The sequence below is a fragment of the Triturus cristatus genome, chromosome 4_2, assembly GCF_964204655.1.
Source record: "Triturus cristatus chromosome 4_2, aTriCri1.1, whole genome shotgun sequence".
NCBI classification, from domain to species: domain Eukaryota; kingdom Metazoa; phylum Chordata; class Amphibia; order Caudata; family Salamandridae; genus Triturus; species Triturus cristatus.
The window spans coordinates 829220413-829240092 of record NC_140586.1 but is presented as its reverse complement, the minus strand read 5'-3'; the positions used below and the strand labels follow the sequence as shown (position 1 = coordinate 829240092).

Below are 19680 nucleotides of genomic sequence, written 5' to 3'. Positions count from 1 at the left end.
CACCCATTAAAGCACATCTACAAACATCATTTGTTTGCTGGCAACAAGAGCCCATAGAAAAGGTGCTGGCAGCAGCCAGATACTGCTCTGATTATCAGTCCAATGCACAGACAATGGAGGCAGAAAAAATAAAGAAAGAAAAAGTAAGACTGATGGTAGCACAAGAAACATTTTACACAAATTAGCAAGGCAAAGGCAGGGGGAGAGGGAGGGGTACAGGAAGACCACAGAATGGCAGGTCAGCTTCCCTACCCCCACCAGGTACAGCTTGCTTCTACTGTAAGGACCCCAACCACTGGAAGGCAGACTGCCCAATATTAAAAAAGAGAAATGCGGAAAACAGGCCCACACAGAATAGGGGACAGGGCCAACAGCAATACCAGCATAACACTCAGCGTACAGGGTATACAGATAATAACCAGCAAGGATATATGTCAAATGACATACCTCCAGCACATCAGGACTGGACAGGGAGGGACGGGTGGGTGCAGCAGACAATGATTTCCCACCACCACCCCAAGATTTATGCCTGAAAGTGGAAGACTGCCTAATTGCTCCAGCAATAGCAGTGGATAAATCAGACCCATATGTAGAGGGAACAGTTTTGGGCAAAATAGTAGCATTCTTGATTGACACAGGAGCTCAAAGGTCGATGCTAAAGGCGTCTTTGATGCCTGAGGTGCCACTCTCGGGAATACAGGTCACGGCAGTCAGAATGACAGGACAACCAATAGATGAATATCTCACACAGCCACTGCAACTAGTCGTAGGCACCATAACTGTAAACCATCAGTTTATCCTTAGCAGATTCTGCCCTGTGAACTTACTAGGCAGAGACTTGCTCTGTAAATTACAATGCACCATACACTGCTCACCAACAGGGGTCTTTCTAGAAAGCAGGCCATATGGCCTGATGTTGCAGGCTTTCATGAACTGCCCTGACCCTGTCATACCCTCAGAGCTGAGCAGCTGTGTGCCACCACAAGTCTGGGCTACCAGTGCTAATGATGTAGGACAGGTGCTAAATTATCCAGCAGTACAGATCAAATTGAAGCCAGGAGCCCGCTTCCCAAGAGTACCACAGCACAAGATTTCCAAGGAAGGGGAGGAGGGCACAGCACCAGTAATACAAGACCTTCTGAAGCAGGGAATAATAAAAGAGATACGCTCTAGCCCATGCAACACACCAATACTCCCTGTAAAGAAAGCATCCAAGGGCCCGGATGGGGCCCCTGTATATCGTTTCAACCCAGACCTGAGAGAATTGAACAAAATAGTGGTACCATCCTGCCCAGTGCTTCCAAACCCAGCAACAAAATTGTCCACTATCCCAGTAACAGCCACACACTTCATGGTGCTGGATCTGAGCTACGCCTTCTTTACCATCCCCGTGCATCCAGACAGCCAGTCCTTTTTCAGTTTCTGTTTCTGGTCTAGAAGATTCACCTGGTGTTGTCTCCCAGAAGGCTATACAGAGTCCCCATCCATCTTCACAAATGCCTTAAAGAAAGATTTAAACTCCCTGGTACTAAAGGAAGGCTCCACGCTTATCCAGTACATAGACGATGTACTACTGGCCTCACCTTCAAGGGATGATTGTGCAAAGGACACAGTTTCCATTCTGCGCCATCTGGCACTGAAAGGTTACAAGGTTTCCCCAAAGAAGTTACAGTTCTGCCTTACTGCGGTAAAATATTATGGCCACGAACTGTCCGAAGGGACCAGGAAATTACTGCCTGACAGAATATCCATCATCACCCACTTTACCAGACCAGGCACACAAAAAGAGGTCCTAGTGTTGTCTGGGGGTGGCGGGATACTGTCGGCACTGGATCCCAAACTTCTCCCTGATTGTCAAGCCATTACAAGCACTAACACACAAAGAGGTCCCAGGCAGGGTACCTTGGTCACAGGACTGTGACTAGGCGTTCCACAAACTCAAAAGCGAACTCAGCGGAGCACCAGAGCTAGGCCTCCCAGATTACAGCAAAGACTTCCACCTGTTCTGCCATGAGAAGGGAGGGTGCTCATTGGGGGTATTAAGTCAAAAGCACGGATCATTCTACCGCCCAGTGGCATACTATTCCGCCACACTAGACCCAGTGGCCTCTGCGCTTCCGCCTTGCCTCCGAGCAGTGGCGGCAGCAGCACTGGCAGTAGAACAGTCTGAAAATATAGCGCTGGCACACACTATGGTTTTGCACGTTCCCCATGCAGTGGACACACTACTCACCTTCACTAAGTCCTAGCACCTAACAAACGCACGCCTCACCAGGTATGAGCTGGTGTTATTAGCACCACACATTGCCATCAAGAGATGCACCACTCTGAACCCAGCATGCCTTTTACCAACAGAGCATGATCTGGATGATTTTGACTCAGATGATGCCTGTCACGATTGCACCCTAGCTATAGACAGGAACACAAAGGTGCGCCCAGACCTAAAAGACACAACACTGCCAGATGGCCAAGGGGATTTGTTTGTAGATGGGTCATGTCTGAGGGACGCTGCAGGCCTCCTATGCATTGGGCACTGCTAACAAACTACTGGAAGGGGGAAAGCTGATGGCTGCCAAAAGCCTCATGCGGCCAAACTCGTGGCAGTGACGAGGGCATGCACATTGGCTATAGGAAAAAGAGCAAACATATACACAGACAGCCAGTATGCCTTCGAGGTGGTCCATGACTTTGGCCAGCTGTGGTCAATGAGGGGATTTCTCACATCATCAGGCCAACAAATACAACAAGCACAATTGATCAGTGACCTTCTCCAAGCATTGCTACTGCCATCAAAAGTAGCCATCATAAAATGTGCAGCACACACTTCATTAAAAGGCTACGTATCAAAAGGCAACGCATTCATTGATGGGGAAGCAAAGAGAATAGCGCTAACAGGCTTCCAGCTAGCAATGGTACAGCTCATTAGCCACGACAAAGACACAGATACTAGCACCTACAACATCCCCCTTTTTTCGTTTTTAACCATACATGGAGTGCCTATCAATAAAGAGATATCTAACAGGTGTACCCAAATGTATTTTTAGATCTCGATCCCCATTCTAACAAACAAATATAGTTTATCAAGCACTCCCTCACATGGTGAGGGTGAGTCTGCCCTGGTAGTGCCATTTTACCAGGGTATGGTGAGGAAGTCCATGATGAAGCATGCCACATTAAGTGGGCGAGGCTTCCTCATCCAAAAATTCTGGCTCTAGGATTCAAGCCTATAGTTATAAAATACAGACTGTACCTTTCTCCTGTATCATTTTTTGCCTCATACACTTTGGGTTCAGATGTGTCATCTGGAGGATGTACAGTGCGCATTTTTACTCTCCATAGCCCGTTTTGCTTGTATATGTCCTGATAAGATATGACAGAGTGATGTGGCCTAAAACCTTATGAAGTAAAATGATTTGTCAGTGGCATCAGTATACCGAGACGTTGTTAAAATGTAGTGTAAACTGGTAGCCATTTGTAGATGTTGACATTGAGAGAGCTGTAAGGGATTGTGGTAGTTGTGCTAGGTCAGATAAATCGTTTAAGACATTAATCCTCCTGTAGTGTCCTAGCAAGCCATGGGAAAATATTGGCATTGACACCGTGGGAACAGTTGGGGAGTCTCACAAGTACATCAATATATTGATGAATGTGTTTCTAGATGGCCTGGGTGAAGGTAGTTGACAAAGCTGATACATAAAATAATCTTATGTTTCTGATGAGGTATTTTAGGGAGAAGGGATACCGTACTTCCTATTGAGTGACAATGGGTTGCAATGTATTTCTGATAAAGCAAAACAGTACATGAAAGATATTGATATCACGTACAGAACGACCTCTCCATACCATCCCTGGGGCAATGGTGTGGTGGAGCACTTTAAAAAGGTCTTGAAATGTGTTTTGAAACTGTCCTCAAGAAAAAACTACAATTGTGATTAACATGGTTTAAGGTCGATGTGGTCTTGCAAAACCACTGTTGTAGGGCCACAAAGTCCAGTCCTTTTGAGATAATGACAAGTGGGATACCCATGTCTATATGCAACCCGGAGTAACTATTGGGGTCTAGAGTTGTCAAGTGGTCCACTGATATTGTGAAGGTGAAAATACATAAAACCCATGAGGGAAACGAGAAATATTATGACCAGAAATATGGTGCTCACACTCAGGAAGGAAGATTAAGGTTGAACGGTAGGTCTGTGTGAAAAAGCCTGGTAAAGTGTCCAAAGATGCCAGTGTTTTTTGAGCCACGTAGGATGGTGCAAGTTATGAAGAATTCACAGCAGTGGAAAATGTTGCCACCGAGGCAGAGTATCCTTGTGTGATCAGTCCAAGCCTGATGTTGCACGGCCGTTGTTCATGCATGATGTTTTGCGTGAGGATAACAACATTGTGGATGGTAAAAGAGAATACGTAAAAGGGGTGTTGGCCACACACATGGGAGAAGTCGACGTACCCCCAGTGCTCGTGGAGACAAAGCTGAGATATCGGTGATGACTGAACATTCACCTCAATGTCTCCAGAATATGCTTCTGGTGACAAAGTTCATGGATCCAGGCTTCACAACATATTTGCCCCAGAGTCGGTCTGTTCTCAAGCTGCACTGGCTTCTGGCGATAATTTGCTTTCCTGTGAAGATGTCGAAAATCAGGGTGGTGAGTGTGTAAGCGTCAGTGCTAAATCCATTGCAGTCAGGCTGCTAGGAGAGAATGCTGTTAGTGAGTGGTCACCACCTTCAATATTTGACGAGTACATTTGTGAATAATGTTGTGTACGTCTAGCCCTTGTTGGCACTCTTGTCATTTTGTCTATTGCTACATATTCTTTTGTTTTCTCTTATATTTCTACTCAGTTTCACATAAGTTATCTTTTTGTAAGCATTGTTTGCGTTAGAATTGTACACTCTCTTTTGGTTGTTAAAAGGTATGTGTTGTTTTTCTGCTTTAACTGTGCACCTTCTTAGCTGTATATTCCACAGTCCAGAACGTGTGGATGTCAGATAGGAATGTCAACTTAGTTGGAAAAGAGGCTGTTTTGCAATCCAGTCGCAAATAGACCTTCTCTTCACTTCTTATGGTGTGAGGCTATTGCCACCGTTATTTTCGTGGAATCTGGAATCTAAAAACAAGAATTCATCTTATACCTCAACAAGCTTGCATTGCTTTCCCATGTCTGCCCTCGGCCAGTGCTTGGATCAGTGGAAAAGGTAAGCTGTTTGAATGCCCTCCATCAACCACATCACACAAACTATGGGCAAGAAGTAATGGAAATGGCATCGGACATCAAGCATAAATAATCGGAACTCGTGGTTTTATCGTGCACGCGGCTACTCTAAAGCTTCAGCTTTTTTCACTGTGTGGATACTTTGAATTAAGGTTTAGCCTTATGGTCATTTACGTACTGTTTGGCCTACACATATCATCAGCTATTGGAGCTTTTTTCGTTTACCTTTCCTTTGCTGTTCTTGTCTCTTTTTAGGCTGCAGGTGCTTTATATGGCTTATTGGCCATTCCTCAATTTCCTAATCATCACAACTCCTCTTGAGGTATTATTATTGCAGTGGACGACCATGGTTGAATAGCTTTTGGTAGGTATATGTAACTCTGTCACTTGTTTCTTGCCCACTGGTCACTATCTCTGTTATTACTAATTAGCTGTTATGATTGTTTTGCACAGTGACTGATATCCTGAATACTGATGATATACATGACTGCTGGGGTTCTATTTGAAATCATATCGGGATGTCCCTACTCCTGGTACGTATCAGCATGTCAAACAAAGCGTTGGTGTCCGGGTATGACATGTATGAGTTCTGACTCTGTATCACAGCTACTTGAGCGGCCCTTCTTTCATTTCTTTTGGCTTGAGATATGTGTGTGTCAACTCAGGCCCTTATTTGTGCCTATTGTCTTTCTTCTCTTTTATATTCCCCTTCTTGTCACTTTCAATTGACCACTGCATACCCTTGGCTTGCCATCACATATTCTTTACTCCTATTCTATTTTGACTATCTCTACTCATTTCCTTCCTCTTTTGATAAATTTGCTTTGCAAATTCATTACACAGTATGGGCAACAAATCAATCAGCAAGATATGCAGTTATGATCACCTACTGTGTACCATTTGGGATAATCTTCATGACATCGATTTGATACTCGTATGTATTACCTTTCTAAGTTTCGCATGTCCTCTCAGACCATGCATGTTTACATACTAGTTTTGTTCATAGCTTATGTTGTTCTCCCCTTTACCTCCTTTCTAGTCCCAGTTAGCTGTGGACAAGATCAAATACAGTTTGTCTTTTTAAATGTAGAAGTGAAAGAATCGGTTATCTCTTATTCTCAGTGGGTATTGTTTTGTAAATCTTCATCTGATATATTATGTATTTTAATGTTTCATATATGTCCTATGTGATCCACCTTGAGCATTGTGTTATGCGTCATGTTTAGTTGTACTTGTTTCTTTTCGTTCGCTCACAAAGTTTTGTGTTTTACGTGTGGTGCAAATCTATTTTATTGCAGCCCTGAAGAAGTTCATTTCATGGACGAAACGCGTTGTCTGTCTTCACTGCATATATGTGAAAAATTGAAAAAACGAAAGAGAAAAGAAAATAAAGACATCATTCACAACCTTGTTTTTTGGTTATTGCTGTGGTGCATCTCTATGCTTCACATTGTCATTTGTAACCATTCCTTGGTTTATACACCTTGGCAACAGGTGCTTGTAGTGTATGAACACATTTTTGTATATACTTATGCTTATCAATACCATTTGGAACAGTGGATCAAGTGCAGTCTCTATGGCCCGCTGCCTTTGCTTCATTGGTATGGCACTAAAAACCACACCATGATATTGCCAGTAAAGTTCAGGGCATGACTAGATGGTGTGATATGGGGCCATTTCAATCTCTGTTTTAATTACTACTGGGTTTGAGACCACCAAAGCCCTGATCTTACCATGACTCAGCCCCTCTGACTCCACTCCCTTATTGTTCTATCCTATATCTTAACTCCCAATTTATGGGCTCCCGGAGTACAGTTTTTCAAGTTCCAGCACTGATGCCTATAATTCAGTGTCAGAATTGGAGGCTCAGGTTATGACTTTCTTTACTGACATCTCAATAGAATTTAAAACTCGACGTGAATGCCATAAAATATTGTATCCTTAATCTCTATTACTGTGTATATTACCTCTTGTGCTGTCTCGCCTTCTAGCCCTCCAGTCAGCCGTCCTACCAGTCAGGGTGAGGGTAGGTTTCTGTCGATGCTGCTGGCCACACCTCACTCCCGAAAGCAGACCCCGGTGATTATGTACTTCAGTACTTGACAACTCCAGGAGTCAAACATTGGACCCCTGCGGTCGCTGATCTCCCTCGATGTTCTCCACAGCCACCAGTCCGTCACCGCTGTAACAGGCACATCCTTGAGCCAATAACTGAAAGTCTTGCTTTACTTTTCAGGCAATGGGAGGCAGCTAAGGAAGGCAAGGGCGTGTCCGACTCTCCTCCACTTCTGCGTCTGGGATGTCAGCGTGCATGGTAGCTACGCGACGGTTGCTGCCAAACTCCAACGGTTGCTATGTTGCCGACTTCAGAGATCACGTGCAGCAGCACCGCGCTCTGTGATTGGTCGACAAGAGAGAGGGTAGACCCCCCTGAGCGGAAGCAGGAAAGACGGAGGAGGAGGGAGTCCCAGTGGAGTGGTAGTGCTGGGTGGAGAAGGCGCTGTGATGGGGGACTCGGACCTGGACTACACCATCGTCTTCCCGGAGCCGTCCGCACATGCAGGTACCTCTATTATTGACTCCTTCTGCAAGGAGTGATGACCTTTGACCCCTCCCCCAGGCGTGACCTCACTGGCTACCTCAGCCAGAGCCCACCTCTTAGCTAGGACGTCAGCCTCAGTCTGCTCTGTCACCCACGACTGCAGCCAACTCTTTTCTGCGTCCCCACCCCTAAGGCCCTGTCACACTACAGCCACTGCAACCCTCGGCCCGCTGTCACCCCTTGATTTCAGCTCCTCTCTGCCACGCCACGCAGAGTTGCTAAGTTTTCAGTCTGCGTGTTTGATATTTTGCATTTTGGTTGACGTTTTACTTGACTTATTATGACACTTTATTTAGTGTGTTCCAATGAAAGCAATTATATATATTGGGGAGAGAATGTGATCTGACGGCTAGACTGCCGACTTTGGAGCTGGGAAACCAAGGTTCGAGCCGGGGGTCGACTCCACATCCTGTGATTCTGGGCAAATCACTTAATCTCTCAGTGCCTACCAACAAATGAATGTGCCCTTGTGTAACGCAACCGGTGCTCATGTAAACACCTTCGGGTCGAGTTCGCGCTATATAAACCTGCAAAAAAATATATATATTTACTTCTGAAACGTACACCCTCTTGTGCAGCGCCTCCGCTCGTGGCGGAGACGGCATGTTTCTTAGGATATGTGTAGTGAAGGACCCATGCATGTCACCCCTTGTGGGTTGTAGCAAGTATGTAGAGTCTGACACATTTCTCCTAAGTGTTTATTAAAGGCTGCACTAACTAAGATACGTCTATATGCTGTTGATTTGTAGAACAAGAACTCTACTGCGAGATCGTTACTAGATTTCCCAGAGAAAATTACAATATTAGGAAGCAGCAGGAATGGACGAGCTATTAGCAACCCGTACGAGTATCTATCAACCAATAAGGTTGTCGCAAAGTGTGCCCATCTATTTCTTTCTTTCTTCCTATTCTGAGAGAAAGTTTCACCTGAAAATCCTCCCGCCCTCAGCCCTACAAAAGCCTAATTTGTGCTTTGGCCTATTGATAGACGCTCACGGTTGCCAGAGGCTCTACCGGGCCCCGTGATTACTTTTAGAGGCCACAAAGCTATTTTAAAAACCGGAACTGTATATTTTATATTGCACTCGCACTTTGCTAACCCCCTTTTAATTGTGCATGTTGATCGCATTTGCTTACTTGGGCTTCATTTGTGCATTTGCCCCTGATTTGTCTTCTGGCAGGCGATCGAAGCGCTGCCCGGGACCCGACTTTGGCCGCCATCTTGGGTGAGGAGCCTGGAGTGGAGCTGAGGCGAGCGGACTAGCGCTCGGCCCCTCCCGCCCTCAGCCCTACGAAATGGCCTCCCCCCCCCGGAGGCGCAGCGGACGAGCGCAGCGGGCGCGACGGAGTTGCGCCTGAGTTAAGCCCGTCTGCGCCCGTCCGCGGCCTGACGGGCCCAGGGCCTTGGGATGCTGCTCCTTTTATCACTCATTCAGCTGCCACACTTAGAGCATTACAGCACCCTCCCTGTGCTCTCTCGTCTACAATTTGGGATCGCCTAGTGTCTCTTGGCATCTCGGCTGATACACCCTTACCCCGACTCACACATCAGTCTTTGTCTGCCCCGACCCAGCCTGAGTCCTGTATCCGCATACTTTACCTTAACACACGCTCCCTCCCTCAACATCACTCTGATATATTCCTTCTTCTGACAGCCGAGAACCCCGATGTCTTGCTGCTCACCGAGACCTGGCTGTCTGACCTCTCCCTTCCTGATATCCTGGCAGCTTTGCCACCCAACTACTATATGCTGAATGCCAACCGGCCTACAGCCCGTCGTGGTGGAGGCGTAGCAGCAATCATACGCAAAGATCTCAAATTCATTGCGTTTTCTTCGCTTTGTCTTCCTGAGGTTGAGAACCTTGTCATCAGCCTAGCTTCCGAAGCTGGAGCCCTGACTCTCATTGTCCTGTACCGTCCTCCCACTCCTATGCCTCTGTTCCCCGCTGCTCTCAGCGAACAGCTTGCCGCCCTGATGACTGCCTCTGCTCGTATCGCCATGTTTGGCGACTTTAATTACTGGTACAATCAGGCTGATGCCGGCCCCCATGCTACTGAATTGTTCGAGGCACTTCTCAGCTTAAATTTGACTCAGCACGTCACCACCCCCACTCACACCGGGGGCCACATCCTGGATCACATCTGGACGCAGGGGGTATCGCTCTCCTGTCCGATCATTTCCCCATGCGTCTGGTCAGATCACTCGTTGATCGAGTCCTCCATCTCCGTGAAGGGACTGGTTAGACTCCCGCCTTTGGAGGGCGGGGCCGCTAGGAAATGGAATGCTCTTGATCTCCCTGCCTTCCTCTCTTTTCTTACAGAGACCCAACCCCCACCTAGTAACAGCCCAGGCGTCAATGCTTTGGATGCAAATATCACCCACTGGCTCACGACGGCTAGCGACCAATTTGCCCCCCTATCCCGGTTCCCTCGCTCCCGACACAGTAAATCTCATAAATGGTTTAACTCAGCTTTGAAATCTCAACATCTTGAGCTACGCCAAGTGGAGCGCAGGTGGAGGCGTAATTACCTTAGCACCGACAGGGAGGCGTACGTGCTTGCACGTAAAGAATACAAAAAAGCCATTACCACCACTAAGGCCGCCTTTGTCTCCAAGAGAATACTAACTGCTCCTAATAAATCCAAAGAGATATTTAAGGTTCTTGCTGAATTAACATCAGACGCCAGGACACTCCCCAACCAGGCCCCCTCCGCCGAGTCATGCAATGCCTTGAACTCTTTCTTCATCGATAAGATTTCGGTAATTAAAAATTCCATTCCTCATTCTCCCCCTCTGGCCACTGCTGCAGTCCCTTCTATTAACACCTCTACCTTGACTTGCCTCCCGACCCTCGACTCCGACTCCCTAGCCGAATTGGCTACGCGAGTGAAATCTGGCTCCCCCAAAGATTGTTGCCCTCCTTCAGTGTTTCGTGAGATCTGCCATACTTTCCCGCACAGTGTTTTACCCCTACTTAACGCCTCTCTCAGCTCTGGAACAGTCCCCAGGTCGTTCAAGGAGGCCATCCTGGTGCCTTTGCTGAAAAAGCCTGGCGCGGACCCTGCGGTCCTCGCCAATTATCGCCCATCTCTCTCCTACCCTACCTGTCTAAAATCTTAGAGGCACATGTCACTGCTTGCCTCTCGCAATTCATTGAGGAATCCAACTTCTTAGAACTAAATCAAGCCGGCTTTAGACCAGCCCATTCCACCGAGGCTGTTATCCTCGCCGTGCTGGACAACCTCAGAAGCAATGCTGACAGAGGACTCTCCCAGGCACTGGTCCTACTGGATTTGTCGGCAGCATTCGACACGGTGGATCATGCCATCTTACTCCACCGTGTCGAGTCAGCTGGAATCCGTGGGCTCGCTCTGACCTGGGTTAGGTCTTTTCTCGAGGGAAGATCCCAAGCTGTCAGCCTGGGCCCTTTCAGAGCTCCCAGCGCCCCGTCGCTCTGTGGCGTCCCCCAAGGATCATCTTTGTCCCCCCTTCTTTTTAATTTGTATCTCCAACCCCTTATTCACTCCTTGGGTAGGTGGGACGTCACCGTGTTCAACTACGCGGACGACCTACAAATTATTTTTCCCCTCACTTCCCCTGACGCCATCACCAACTTCCAGGCGGTCATGATACACATCCAGCACTGGATGAATCAAAACCAACTGAAGCTCAACCCTGGGAAAACTGAGCTCCTTCTTCCCGGGAGCAGCGCTTCCCACTGGGGCCCCCAGTATTGGCCCTCTGAGCTCGGCCCTCCGCCTCTCCCAGCTGGTTGTGTAAAGAGTCTCGGGGTCATCATTGACTCTGAGCTCAATCTCAAGGCCCAGGTGAGCGCTGTAACATCCGCCTGTATGTTCCAGCTTTACAGGATACGGAAAGTCGCCCACCTTCTGACCCCGGAAGCCTTGCTACAGGTCATAATAGCATTGGTGATGTCCCGTTTGGACTTCTCCAATTCCCTGTACCATGGCCTCCCAAAATCCCTGCTATCCAGGCTACAGATTATTCAAAACCAGGCCGCAAGACTTGCCTTTAAAATTCCAAGATGGCAGTCGGCCAGACCCCTACTCCAACAATTACACTGGCTGCCCATCAGTGAAAGAATAGCCTTCAAGGTCTGCTGCCTGGTCTTTAAAGCCCGGACTGGCCCCTCCCCGGCTTTTGTGAAGTCCCTGGTCACCCCCTACTGTCCCTCCCGTACTTTGAGGTCCACTAACCTCCTGCTTCTGGTCATCCCTCGTTTCAAACTCTCCAGACTAGGCGGCCGCAGCTTCATCCACCTGGCTCCCAAGCTGTGGAATTCTCTCCCACTCTCCCTCAAGACTGAGCCCTCTCTTCTGTCCTTTAGGAAATCCTTGAAAACTCTGCTCTTTTCACCCCCCCGCTAAGTCCCTCTTGCACAATCTCGGTGGTCTATCAGCGCCAGGAAACTTATGGTGACAGTGCGCTTAACAAATCTCCCTTAACATTAACATTAACATTAACATTGATGGAGCCCTGCATTGAAGCAAGATAAACTTATCGCACGAGTAGAGGCATTTCTGATGATCAATACAAACAAAAGACACATATAATTAAAACACAGCAATGTTCGCTGTTGTAAACGATAACAACAAATATTAAAAACTAAATAAACAGACACTCTGATTTCAACTGGGTTTCAATTTGAAGTGATTTTTGTGTAATTTGGACGGGAATTAGTAGCCCATTGACTATGTGCACCCATTTCTTAGGCAATACAGTACTAATTATTTATAAGTTACAGTTCGAGAAACTTATATAGCACCCACTGCAGAGGCCAATGTGCAATCTACTGGCATGGCTAATTGTGCCCCTCATAGCTCAGTACCTTAAGCATCACAGCGCCGGGTAACAATAACATTTCTTAATACAGCGCCAGGAAGCAGAAAGAATTCGACATGAAACTTTTTAGGGGAAAATTCTGCTGCTATTACTCTCCAAAATGAAATTCGTTTATTTCTTTTTTCGGCTCGGCCCTTTGCCATTTCTTTCCATTGATTGTTTAACGGGACTACACAGAGTTGGAGTATGCATGCTGAATGGTTGTTCCATACAGTAATGCAACCTTTAACTTGTCAGTGTGTGTACCAAACAAGGTGAAAATACTTTCAGTGGGTTCACCCACCCACTTCTTTCGTTAGTGATTTTAATTTTTAGTGCCATTACGAAGGAATGCTGACTTTCTGATACACGTTATTTCCAGTATCACAATTGTCAGTTTCATCACATTATGGTTTCCAGTACAGGAAATCACACTTTTAAAATAGTGTGCCAAAACACCCACGTGCCTCACAATTATTTGTTTGATTTTCTGTCTTTTGCCCTCTTTCTCAGTAGATATCTGCCTATCTCTTTATCAGTCTGTCTCTTGCACCTGATTCTGCTGTTTGTCATTTAACCACCCACGTGAGAATACATGGAGGGCACAAATCAAGCCGTGGCCTATTTGTAGCTGCGCCGCGGAGGACGAATACTTATTTCCCATTTCTTGTGTAAGGCCTTCTTCAAAAGAAATCAGTGTTTTACTGGTTTGCCTCAATATTAGCCTGAACTACGTTCCAATGTCTTATTCACATCCAGATGTGAAACGCGCTCCATGCAGGATTTGCAAGAACGGCCTCCCCGTCGGCATCTGGCCTTGTGTTGTTCAGCTGTTAAAGTGTATAATGAAGGGCGGTCTCCGGGGCTGAGGGTACAAAAGGGGCAGGTGCTTTCTGCTGGGTCATGCTCGGCCTGCTTCTAAAAGCACGGTCACAAACGGGGTCCAAACTTATGGACCTAAACAGCTGTTAAAACAACTTGTGACTGGCCGGTGACTAGGCTGTGATGTGGGCTTATTCTCATGTATAGTGTGACGGCTTTTCAGGTCGCCCCGTTCATCCGCCCCTATGTCCCCACTCAGCTTAATTTCCCGGCAGACTTGCGCACTCCCGCTTACCTAAACTCACTCACCTTTGACCACGACTCACTCACCCAATACAAACTGATGCTCTTTGAGCAACTCACAAGGCCTCAGCCCAATCCTTGACCCGAGCCCACCTCCTGACCTCAGCCCACCCCCTGACCTCAGCCCACCCCCTGACCTCATCCCACCCTCTCATTTATTTCGTGCCCTTCGCCTTTGTCTCACTGACCTCTGGCCGCCCCCTCACCTCACTCCATTCCCTCCTGATCTGGGCTCACCCGACCTCCGCCTGTGCCCTGACCGCAGCCATATTTTTTTCTGTATAGTCATTGTCTTCTCAAATGTAGGGGCTTAGTTACAAAGGCATTTCGGATCACGTAACCTGGTACTCATGTAGTACTCTTACATACTCGTAATGCCGTTGTGAACTGCCCCCAAAACATCTGTAGTAGAAATAAATGGGGGTATTCTGAAATATTGTTGTGCAAGCAGTCCAACTAGAGAGCACTGTGATCTTTGCAGTTTGCCTGCTAGACTGGGACGTTTCAGGGGGAGTTTACAAAGGCATTCAAGAGTACTCAAAGGAGTACTCCAGTTGTACTACCCGTCGTTATAAACGCATCTCAAACAGAGCCAGGGATTGCATTACTCAGACGAAACTGCACTCAAACATTATACATTTAAACCACAACCAATTTCTCTATTAACATTGGCAACAAACTATGAAACAAAGGACTGTATGAGAAGGGAGTGGGTGTGTAATGTCACTGAGTTATATGTTGTTCTGCGTGTCTTTCCTCTTGCTAATGTGCCATACTGCTCCTTTGGAGTGGCATTAAAGGAGACAATAAACAGACAATAAACTTGTTATGTATAAAGTATATTGAGAACCTTCGGTCGTGACATGACATCACTTACACTGCGCATGCGCTAGACAAGGCTGTTTTAAGTATGACAGTGCAGTTCCTAATGAAGAGATATGTACCGAAGTTGCTGGACTAAATGCAACAGCATGGTGTTTGTGAGTGCTGTCTGGCTATCCAGGACTTTATAGGTCTCAACCTATGGTCTGCCAGCACGGACTTTTAAGGGAGGATGGGTTTCGTCAGTTTCACGCAGCAGGCCCTTCAGCCAATAGGGTTAGGTGGTTGTCTCTGCAGAGAGGCCTCTAAATGCTGCACCAGTTGTAGTCAGCAGCAAGGGATGAGAGTTCATCTGCCTTCTTAGGGAACCTTAGTAACTCGCACATTAAATTATGTAAGCAATGACTTAATAGTGCGGGTCGAGCACACATCTGCCTGCCCGCCATAACTGTTTGCAAAATACTGCAGAATTCATTGAAGAGCCAGTAAAGCCTTACAAAGGGGTTGTTTTACTGCTGGAAAGAGACTTTGTGATTAATGTCCCAAATTGACTGACGGGCTGTGTACCAAATTAAGAACTACTTGGAAAAGAATTCCCGAAAAATAATGCTTTAAATGGCATGGAGTAAACAGCCCATACTTACAGTCTAGAGTTCCAGCAGGAAAATAAGCCAAGAAACATTTCGAAAACGAAAAGGCAGCCCGCATGAGGTATTGACTTTAGCCAGAAATTACGATTTCCTTTCTAGAATGACTGATTTGTATTTTTGTTACATGCCTGGGTATGCAAGAAAAGGTGCCAGATGCACATAAACACTGCTTGAAATAAACATATTCGAACAAATATTTAAAACTTAACATAGCAGAGCGGCCCCTGTGCTATGTATGGAAGGGTGGTACTGCAAGTGACAACGAGCAGAGAGGAGAGTGGTTAAGGGGTGCAGAGCCCTTAGAACTGCCCTAACATCTCGAAGATGCCAGGTTTAGCTTGAAGCCTCTTAACCTCCAATCTCTGGTTCTCTTTAGATTGGACTATTGCAATTCTCGTCTTGCTAGCCTCCCCAAATCCCACCTTTCCCCTCTTAAGTCCGTTCTCCATTCAGCGGCTCGTTTTGTCTTTGGGGCCAAAAGAAGTGACCACATCACACCCATTTTGTCTTCGCTTCGATGGCTTCCCATAGTGGCAAGATCAATCTACAAGACTGCCTGTATCTCCCACAAAGCCTTGCACACTTCCTCCCCTCGATAACTGGCGAATAAACTTAAAATCTCTGGAGGCTCTAGACTTTTTCGTAATGCAGAAAATTTACTGCTTGAGCCCCCCCACCTTCAAAAGGGAAAGATCGATGGCTCAATCCTTCTCAGGCAATGCGGTTAGAATCTGGAACTCGCTTCCTCCACTACTCCGTACCACCACCTCTACCCGGACCTTCAAAACTGACCTCAAATCTCTTCTCTTCCAAAGACACTTCCATAACTAATACATCCCTTTTCATGTCCCTCAAGGAAGTTCTTTCAATATTGTAAACTTGTAATATATGCCTGTACGATCCTAATGTGTTTTTTGTGTGACTGCCATCTGTTGTTTTATTTTACTTTCTTCTTTCTCGTTTGTATCTGTAACATGTAAATATGTAAAATTATCCTCGTGTAACGTACTTGGTTCTATTGTGAAGGGCTCTGACACCTTTGGGTAAAGTCCTCGCTATATAAAAATGCATTAAATAATAACCTCCAGCAGTCCTTGCTACCGAGTGCTGGGTAGAATATACCAGTTCTCCAGGTGCCTGTTGCTATGACCTTTATCACTTCCATGAATATACACCATGGTTGTGTGCTTTGACTTTTACCTTATTTATGGACATGTCCTCGAGAACATACATAGTGGTTGTGTTAAGACCTCAGCTACCCATTAAGAGGCCTTTTGTCCAGGTTTAGGAGCAGGGGCCATGGTTTGTTCGTCCATTTAGTACACGTGTTCTATAGCCTGAGATACTGCTGTACTACGATTTGCTAACTAAGTGAGATCTCCAAGGGTAGCAAACATGAGCCAGTCTCCAAGAGTAGTAAAGGTGAGCTGATCTATGATCTAAAAGTGAGCCGATCTCTGAGGCTAGTGAAAGTGATCTGATCTCTGAGGCTAGTGAAAGTGATCTGATCTCTAAGGACAGTAAACGTGATCTGATCTCTAAGGACAGTAAATGTGATCTGATCGCTAAGGACAGTAAAAGTGAGCTGATCGCTAAGGACCGTAAAAGTGAGCTGATCGCTAAGGACAGTAAAAGTGAGCTGATCTCAAGCACAGTAAAAGTGAGCTGATCTCAAGCACAGTAAAAGTGAGCTGATCTTCAAGGACAGTCAAAGTGAGCTGATCTCAAGCACAGTAAAAGTGAGCTGATCTCAAGCACAGTAAAAGTGAGCTGATCTCTAAGCGTAGTAAAAGTGAGCTGATCTCTAAGGACTGTAAAAGTGAGCTGACCTCTAAGCACAATACCTCTAAAAAACTAATCTCTTTTATTTAGACTTATGAAAGTAGGGCAGCTGAACTAAGTCGCTCCACAGAAATCCAGAATGTGCTTTCACTTTCTGGGTTTGAGTTATGCTCCTCAATAGGCGACACCGCCTAGCATGTTCAGCAAATTATTCATTCATTACTTTATAATGGATGTCTGTGGGTATGACTCTTTTTTTTTTAATTCTCAGGCCTATGGAGCATAACCAAGCTTGAAGTATTTATCGTAGACTGTTCACCAACTTCTACTGCTGATCAATGTGGCAAAGGTGTATGCTAGAATGCCATTTTTTCTATGATACATATGCCCCAGGCATTTTTCAGCGGCTCTTGGTGTAAGGAGATAAAACTGAGCAGGATTGACTCAAAAGGAATGGAAAGCTGAAAAAAGTCTAAAATTTCTAGTCGCCCAAAAACCCACCTGCGTCTGGCCTTAGAATAGCACCAGGGCTTTAAGTGGGATGAAAGTGGGTTGGTGTGGACTCTAAAAGGGTTGTGATCCATGTAATTAAGGGCATGACTTAAACATGTCGACTACATTTCCGTGATGCCCATAGTGTGCCACCGACAGGTACTTTGGGCCCTTTTAGGTCTCGCCTGACCCAGCGCATGCGCTGGTCTGGCGAGACTTATTGAGAGGGCTCCAAAAAGTGCTACCAGGCCAGCCTGGAGCTACAGTGCATGTGCGCGGGCGCGCGCGCCAAGCTTGACCACGATTGCTTTTACTTTGATATTTACCGCGATTACTTTCGATGTTTGATCGCGATCACTTTTGCGGCCGCTTGTTTTTAATATGATTCGTCATTCGGATTATATTTACTGAGGCCCGTATTGTGCCTCTTTAAAACTGTTTCTTTTTTTATGCATCTCAATTATAATAAATTTGTAAAAAATAAATAAAAACAAGACTTGTTTTATTTGTGGCCGGCGGGGGGTGGGGGTTGTTGGAGGGTCAGCTGCGGTTAATCTGTGGATACTATCTATTTACGGCGGAATATTTTTCTCTAGAATATTTTCTTAAGAGTACTTGGAAAGCTAGTGAAAACGTTTTTCTTAATTTGACAGCTCGTGCCTCTTGAGCGCCTGCCTGTATTTCCATCAAGTCAAGTGAGTCATGGCGACAACCGTTCTTAAGCTATTATTTACCTGCGCGTTGTAAGCATACCTTAGATAGCAGCCGGTTGAACAGAAAAGGCGATGTCAGCATTTCCTCTGTCGGAATGCACACCGACTCTACGGTGGCAGTCAACTGGCTTTTCTGTAGGTAAAAACCGTGCTATCCCCTAAATCACTTCCTACAAACGCTCATGGAGTACCACTTTTTGCCATATTCAAAATATCAAACTGATGCTGTGTAAGTCTTTTTTCCCCCGTGTTTCATATAGCGCAAACTAGACCCGAGACAGTATCAGAGTGCTTTACATGAGCACCAGTTTTGTTACAAATAGACACTTTTTTGTGAGGCACGGGGAGATTAGGTGGTCTGACTAAAATCACAAGATGTTGAGCATCGTTGCAGAGACTCGAACCCGGTTCCCCAGCTTCGAGGTCGTCCACTCTAGCCGTAATGCTACATCCTCTCCCTGTTATCTCCAGTAACTCAAGGCCGTTCAAATGCCCCGAGATTCCAGGCCTTTTCCTTTATATTGTACAGTTCTTTGGATAATACTGGTAATTACAGTTCGAGTGGGGGAGCCACCACATTAACAGGGAGAGCAGAGCCAAGCCAAGGGACTAGCTTGGTTTACAGACCGTGGAAGAGCTGAACAGTGCAAATATTTGGTATGTAAATCGTGGAAACAAGCATGTACAAATAAGATTGTCTCCTCAATTATTTTTTAAAACATTTTTATTCAATTAATTTATACTCTAGGCATTCTATACACAAGCATTGGCATAGCCAATAATTCTCACAGTTGGGGCCTTATAAGTGTTTAACCATGCAACAGTTAATTTTGTTGCACCAAGGATATTGTGCTGCATAACTAAATACTTATAAGGTCCCAAAAGCGAGACCTATTGGCTATGCCAATGCTTGTTTCAGCTTTCTGTTATTGCATCTAAATATATAACACAACTGACACACCTAAAACCAGTCAGAAATATTGGTTTAGTCAATGGTTGTTAGCGTTTAAGATAAATGAGTAATAACTAATTGAATGTAAATAATATAAAAAATGTTTCGGTTCTGAAATGGTGAGACTGTGAATCAAACATTAGTGATGCCCGTGGAAAGGTTAGTGGTCTTCAGAGTGTCTCAGTCACTCTATTTTAGACATCCGCACCCTGTTTCTCTCCACTTCTCGCCCATCTGAATATTTTACACCTCCCCTCTTTCCATGTTAGCACCTTCTTTTCACTCTCTCCTGAATGCACTTCCTTGCACCTTCTTCATTTAACCTCTCCCAATCATACAAAAGCATCCGGTCATCTGTAAGCAGTGCATTTTTCTTTTATTTTCATCTTGATAATATTCAATAACTCTCTACCTCTGTCACACACGTTTGCACAGAATTATACTTGCAACTGGAGTACGTGACCATTTCTCAGTGCGCTCTG

At 45.8% G+C, this 19680-nt stretch overlaps 2 protein-coding genes across 3 annotated transcripts in view; one reads left to right on the top strand and one right to left on the bottom strand.

Annotated features, from left to right (window-relative positions):
* Positions 1-7900, bottom strand: part of ARMH1 (armadillo like helical domain containing 1) — a 274600-nt gene extending 266700 nt beyond the window's left edge. Inside the window, exon 1 of the mRNA XM_085602791.1 lies at positions 7185-7900. The gene's annotated coding sequence lies outside the window, so the exon portion shown is untranslated. The remainder of the gene's footprint in view (positions 1-7184) is intronic.
* The window catches only part of TMEM53 (transmembrane protein 53), a 164039-nt gene continuing 151982 nt past the window's right edge, over positions 7624-19680 (top strand). The window contains exon 1 of one of the 2 annotated variants that reach the window (XM_085602792.1): positions 7624-7780. In XM_085602792.1, the coding sequence (XP_085458918.1) occupies positions 7723-7780 (58 nt within the window). In that variant the 5' untranslated portion in view covers positions 7624-7722. The remainder of the gene's footprint in view (positions 7781-19680) is intronic. The other variant, XM_085602794.1, reaches the window with a different exon arrangement.